Source organism: Pteropus alecto, unplaced genomic scaffold (genome assembly GCF_000325575.1).
Source record: "Pteropus alecto unplaced genomic scaffold, ASM32557v1 scaffold161, whole genome shotgun sequence".
Lineage (NCBI taxonomy): Eukaryota > Metazoa > Chordata > Mammalia > Chiroptera > Pteropodidae > Pteropus > Pteropus alecto.
This window is the reverse complement of record NW_006432943.1, coordinates 3749804-3756613: the sequence shown is the minus strand read 5'-3', so window position 1 is coordinate 3756613 and position 6810 is coordinate 3749804. Positions and strand designations below refer to the sequence as shown.

Here is a 6810-nt window from a genome sequence, read left to right as displayed (position 1 = left end):
GGGGGTGTGGGGAGGGAAGGCGGGGATCAAAGAGGAGGAAAAAAAAAGTGAGAAAGCATAAAGCATGTTTGGAAGAGAACAACACTGAAGGTGTGGCCAAGCAACTCTTTGATAAGATTAATGTGGGTGTAAAACAAGGATTTAACCAACCATCTTAACGAAAGCTAGGAATAGAGATGGGATTGCCCATCTAGGCAGAGCTAGCTAAGACTAAAGGAAACAAAAGGAAACAAAAAATGGGGTAAAATGAAGGAAGACCGTTGGATTTCTTAGACGGCACAGGACAGGACCGTCACCATTCTGGCTGTGATCACACACTGTTCTTTAAGACAAGGGAGGAAGGACCCTCAAAGGTAATTCAGTGATGGTCAGGACTGCCACCTCAGGCCCAGAGGCCCAGCCCTTGGGGGAAGGGCTGCCTCCACTTCCATTTCAAAGGGTGAGATCAATGCCTGGCAGAGACCTGGTGCCCTGGAGAGCTCTCTGTCTCTCTCTGCCGTGTGAAGATACAATGAGAAGATGGCGGTCTCCCCAGACCTCTCCCATGCTGGCACCCTGATCTTGGACTTCCAGCTTCCAGAGATGTGTGAAATAAATTTCTATTGTTCATAAGCCACCCAGTCTACGCTACTGTGTTATAGTAGCCCTAACTAAGACACCCTCCCAACTTTTCCTAAGATCTAACAGATTGGAAGAAAATGATCAAATTACCTTATATATGGTGCATGCTTCACACCAGGTTTCCTGGATAAAAGAAGACATAGAAGCTCAGGTTAAAGCACAGTCATTTGTGCACAGTTTAATCTCACCAGTGACAAAGTTTTTGTTAGGTCTATCGATGAACAATTAATTACCCAGAGATAAACTTTACCTTTCAGCTGAATTTAATGGGAAAATTTTGTCATCTTCCACAGCTATAAAGTATCTGTGAAGAAATAACAATAAAAGTTTATAAAACAAAGACATTTTTTTAAAAAAGAATTATTCGTTTCCCAGTTTTATTAGACTAATCGCATTAAATCCTATTAATTTTCTTCCTAATCAGGAATATGCTCTTTTGCTGCAGTGCTTTGTCTATAGATAATCCAGCTTTTTGAAGCTCAAATGTCATTATTAATAATATTTCTTCAATTTTCAAAACATCCCTCAAATTAATGGCAATCTTTATAATCTAAAAACTAGAAAACAAAGAAATAAGATTTTACAACTTTGGGCAAACTGAAATCTGAACTAAAAATCTCTAATTTCTCAAGGACATGTGTCCACCTTTCTTAATGAACTGCAAGGAACTAAAATAATTTTCTACAAGCAAATAGTACTTGAAATAAGCACATATGAGAATGTTTTGTGATAAGCCAAGACTTCCAATGTAATGATATCCATTTTATAAACATAGCAGACCTAGTCACACACACAAGAGAAAAAAACCTATGAATGGAATCCTTATGAATGGAATCCTTAGCATGGTGGTGTCAAATTAGCAAATCTTGCAAATAATGAACCCATACCACCAGTTTATAGAATATTCATTACTGAAAGAACACAGGAACACAAAATAAATCTAGTATTCTTCACTACCTGCTTTGCATAATTTATTACTCGCTCTCGTTATTTACTTAGGGTAGTAGAAGAAGAGAAGAAATGGGGACTTTAGCAAGGTTGAATTCATAAACATTATTTTAAAAGTACTTATAAATACAGTCACATAGACATGCCAGGTACTATCAAAACTTTACATTTTTATCTACATTGAACCTCTGTCCTTAAATAATTAAATAAGAGCGTACTCACACTATCCACAATCCAGCTGAAGTAAACAGAGTAAATACAAGAGGTAAAAACATCCATACGCTGCATTTCTTCCCATCCATGCCTGTACCCCTGAAATAAAATGAACAGGTATTGGTAACAAAGTCAAAAATTTACTTCACTCTTTCAAGACAGAAAGGAAGTCTAGTTGAAAAAGAGTGCATTTTATGAAACCATGATTCAAATCAGTATCATTACTGACACCTACACATGTGGGAAATCTTTGAGCAGGTAACGTGGACAACTGCCATCTAGCATTAGTTCAAATATTCCAGAATCCTAGTTAAGAACTGATGGAAAATTTCTCATAATGACATTTAGTCTAATGCAAGCATCGATGTATTTAAGAAAGGACAAAAGGGTTTGGGTTAGGATTTTGAGAAGAGCTAGATTACAGAGGCAAATGCCAAACTACTTTTAGTGCTTTTATAAATATTTATAGATTTATAGATCTATGGATCCAGCATGTACCTATGTCTACAGCTTGGCAGACAAGAATGTTAGAAACAAATGGTTACTAAATAAATTAGCAACACAGGAGGAAATGGCAAATGCTTGGCAGATCTGAACTTTTCTCATGACATCTTATTGAGCAACTATCTCAGAAGACTCTAAAATGAATGCCCTGGAAAACAATGTGTCATGTATACCTTTAAATTAGCTCCAACAAAAGCACAATGGAAAAAAAAAACAACAAAAAACCAGATGTCAAGCATTTTGGATGTTATATGTGAAAGCAAAATTACATAAAAATTTTCCACCAAAATAAAGTGAAAAGTAGAAACTTCAGAAGTGAAAAATTATTGGTACAGAAAGAAATAACTATCACTTCACTTCTTTACCCCATACCATCATACGAAATCTTTTTGAGACACTGGATGCCAACAATCCTTTAGGCAAAAAAATACCTGTTCCATGAAAATAAAGTACCGTGGTGACCTCCACAGGTGACCTGACAAGTAGAAGGATATGGGATTAAATGGCACCTCGAGGTAGAAATCGCTGCTCATTGATTTGGGTTTTAAAATTATCTGCAAAAAGTTGTTTATTGCGTTTGAACCAGCACTGTCACATTTCTGAGCACCTCCGTGATATCTGCTTTCATATTGCTGACATTCCTTGGACTTTCCAAGAGTTGAGAACAGAGAACAGGCCCTTCCTTTAGCATGGTAGTCTGAAAGGTTATCAGGAAGGTCTCAGTTCCCTGATTAGGTAGATCTTTCAGGCCTGGGGACAGACACTTTGACCTAATAATGTGTCTTAGAAAAGTCATGCTATAGTCTAAACACCTATCCGGGTAGGGGTATTAAATAAATGACAGACTCTGGAAGTTGAAAGATATTAGAGACACTTTAAGTAAATTTAATCCAATCTAACCCAATCTAATCCAATCCAATTCAAAAGTATTGACACCCACTTGTGCCAGGTACTATATCAGATGGTAGAAATACTGAGGTGAGGTCTAATCAATACAACTATCTTTATATAACAGCTTATACAAAATAAAAAAGCTATTGTATGAACCAGTGGTACATACTCATTCAGCTTATATAGTATGGGAGAATGATGAGTATTTTAAGCATACAAAATTTGGTTAGTCAGTGTCCATTTATTTATGTCCAGAAAACTGTGGGCTCATAATAAAGCTATCAATTATGCTAACAAAAATAATTCCATTAGTAGCTAAGTTGTAGAAGGAGTACAGAAAATAAAATAGGGATGTTGAGCATGTGAATCAAATTATTCTAGCTCTGCCCCTGAAATAGGCTGCAGGATGAGTATAGCCGAAATGGTTTCACTGGAATAAGAGTCAGGAGACCTAGTTCTCAACCTTAGCTTTGCCAATAACTGACTCCATGGGCTTGGACCAGTTACTTAAAGCTATAACACCATTCTCCTATCTTGCTATCTGAAGATTGCTGAATTTGAAGAGAAAAAGAAGGACATCAAAGACTGAGGCCCTACGGGGTTAAACCAACTCAGAAGTACCAGCCCCAGAAGCACTCAGGACTATTAGCCATTTTAAAAATAGACTGGTGAATAAGTCATAATGCCAACTTATTCATGTACACAGAGAAACACAACTGCCAAATGAATAAATACTCACATTGACTCCCCTTTTAGGAATGTCTACATGGGAAATCAAAATTTGGAAGCAGGAAAGTAGAGTGAAAAGAGTTGACAGGATAATTCTAAGACCATGCCCTCAAGCTTCAATAGCTCTACGTGCTAATATCCTTTAAAGAAAGGTAGTTAGTGGAAACAGTATGGCAAATAGTAATGGAAATAGTATGGTATAATGGAAATAGTATGGCAATGCATAGGACTGAAACCCAGTTCTGCCACTCACCAAGCTGTCTGATGCCTGGCAAGTTATTTCATATCTTAAGCCTTAGTGTAATTATGGAGGTAACTTCTATTCTGTAGGGTTGTGTTAAGGATTAATGCTGATGCAAGTAAAGCACATCACACGTAATACATGTTCTGTAAGTGGCAGCTGTGCCAACTCTAACTGCCAATGAGATCAATGCTTGTGCTAGAACAACATACTCTCCCTCCAAAGCAGGGCTCAGGACAGCTTAACTCTTTCTTCTCAGGGCTCCTGCATTTCTAGAAGGATGCAGATGCCCTTCCTGATAGGAACAGTTTCTTTCTTCAGATGGCTCTCCAAAAACAATAATTAATACCTTAACCATGCACACATATTGAAGGCCTACTTTCCTGAGATTCTAGTCTTTGGTTATCTTTCACTATATATTGCTTTTCTTATTTTGTTGTGGAAGCATCTAAGGTGGCTAACGGCTATTCTCCTAAATTATTTTATTTTTACTAGTTTAATTCTCATAGGGCAATCCAAATTCTGGGAAAATCATACTGTATTCCTTGACTAATGATAGATGAAACTGCCTTTTCTTAACTCAAAGGGATGCCTTGGGAAGTGAAAAGAATTAAGTCTATAGATAGCTGTATTATTAGCTTCCAGTGGAACTACTTTGGTGCTTCTTCGGGGTTTTTACATTGGTTAAGCCCTTTTCATGGGGACATAATCACAAATTCACATGTTGTTGTAAGAAATAATACAGAGAGGTGCTGTATATCCTTCAATCCATCTCCCCACAGGTAACATCCTGTATAACCGTGATATAATATCAACAGGACACTGACATTGATACAATCCTTTGACTTCATTCCGATTTCATCAGTTTTACATGCACTCCCTTCTGTGTGTGCATTTAGTTTTATGCAGTTTTGCCACATGTGTAGATTTGTGTGATCACTACCACAGTCAAGGCACAGAACACACAGACGTTCCCAAAAGGGGAACCCATGGGAGGTGAGTTCCACCACCACAAAGGGCTCCCGTGTTGCCCTTTTATAACCACACCTACTTCCCACTCCCGAACCGTCCTTTCTAATCTCTGGCGACCACTAATCCTTTCTTCAGTTCTATAATTGTGTCATCTCGAGAATGTTATACAAATGGAATCATAGAGTATGTAACCTTTGGGGTTGACTTTTTTTATGAAGCATTCACCTAAGAATTCCTTGGAGATTCAACACAGGTTTGTGTTCGTCAGTAGTATGATACCTTTTATTTTTGGGTGGTATTCCATGGTATGGATGTACCCAGTTTGTGTATTTACCAATTACAGGATATCTAAATTGTTCCAAGTTTTTGGCTATTGCAAATAAAGAAAGCTATGAATATTAGTGTACAGATGTTTGTGTGGACATAGTTTTTATTTCTCTGGAATAAATTCCCAAGTTTGCAGTCATATGTAATTGCATGTTTAGTTATGAAAGAACCAGACAAGCTGTTTTTCTGAGTAGCTGTACCATTTTACATTCCTACCAGTAAGGTAGGATTGATTCAGTTTCTTCACATCTATTATCACTATTGGTGATATCACTATTTGGTGATAAGTAATTTTGTTATCGCTAAGTAATTGGTGTTAATTGGTGATAATTGGTGTTATCATTATTTATGTTAGCCATTCTGATAGGTATGTAGTGATACAACATCTGATATAATTTAATTTGCATTGCCCTGATGGTTAGTGATATTGAACATCTTTTCATGTGCTTATTTGCCATCTGTATATCCTCTTCGGTAAAATGTCTGTATATGTCTTTTACCCATTTTCAATTCAATTTTGTTTTCATGGTTGAGAACAAAGAGCAGTTCGAGAGTGTTTCATATATTCTAGATAGCAGTCCTTTTTCAGATGTGTGGTTTGCAAATATTTCCTCGTCTGTAGCTTTATCCTCTTAACAGGGTCTTTTTAAACAAAATTATTTTTATTTATTTATTTTTGTGTGAGGTATAATATATATAACATAAAATTTTTACCATTTTAACCATTTCAAGTGTACAATTCACTAGTATTAAGTACATTCATATCATTGTGTGACCATCACAAGTATCCATCTCCAGAACTTTTCATCATTCCAAACTGTGCTCATTAAACAGTAACTCTCCATTCCCTCCTCCCCTTAGCCCCTGGCAACCGCCATTCTACTTTCTATATCTATGAATTTGACTACTCTAGGTACCTTAAATAAGTGAAGACATATAGTATTTGTCTTTTTGTGTCTGGCTTATTTCAGTAAGCATAATGTCTTCAATGTATTGTATATCACAATTTCATTTCTTTTTAAGGCTGAATAATATTCCATTGTATGTACACACCACATTTTGTTTATACATTCATTGGTCGATTGGTGATGATCTGAGTTGTTTTTACTTTTTGAATATTGTGCATAGTGCTGCTATGAACACAGGTGTGCAAGTTATCTGTTCAAGTTCCTGCTTTCAATTCTTTTAGGTATATTCCTAGGAGTGCAATTGCTAGTACTTGGAGGTCATATGGTAATTTTATGTTTACTCTTCTGAGGAACCATTATGGCAGCTGCACCATTTTATATTCCCACCAGCAATGCGCAAGAGTTCCAGCTCCACCATATCTTCACAAACACTTGCTTTTTAAAAATTTTTTATTT

General features: G+C 36.7%; 1 protein-coding gene across 1 annotated transcript in view; it reads right to left on the bottom strand.

Annotated features, from left to right (window-relative positions):
* Nucleotides 1-1878, bottom strand: part of TMEM150C (transmembrane protein 150C) — a 16569-nt gene extending 14691 nt beyond the window's left edge. The window contains exons 1-3 of the mRNA XM_015586037.2: nt 1792-1878; nt 872-925; nt 712-744 (exon numbers count right to left, since the gene is read on the bottom strand). Coding sequence (XP_015441523.1) covers nt 712-744; nt 872-925; nt 1792-1871 — 167 coding nt within the window. The 5' untranslated portion in view covers nt 1872-1878. The remainder of the gene's footprint in view (nt 1-711; nt 745-871; nt 926-1791) is intronic.
* Nucleotides 1879-6810: the final 4932 nt, after the last annotated feature.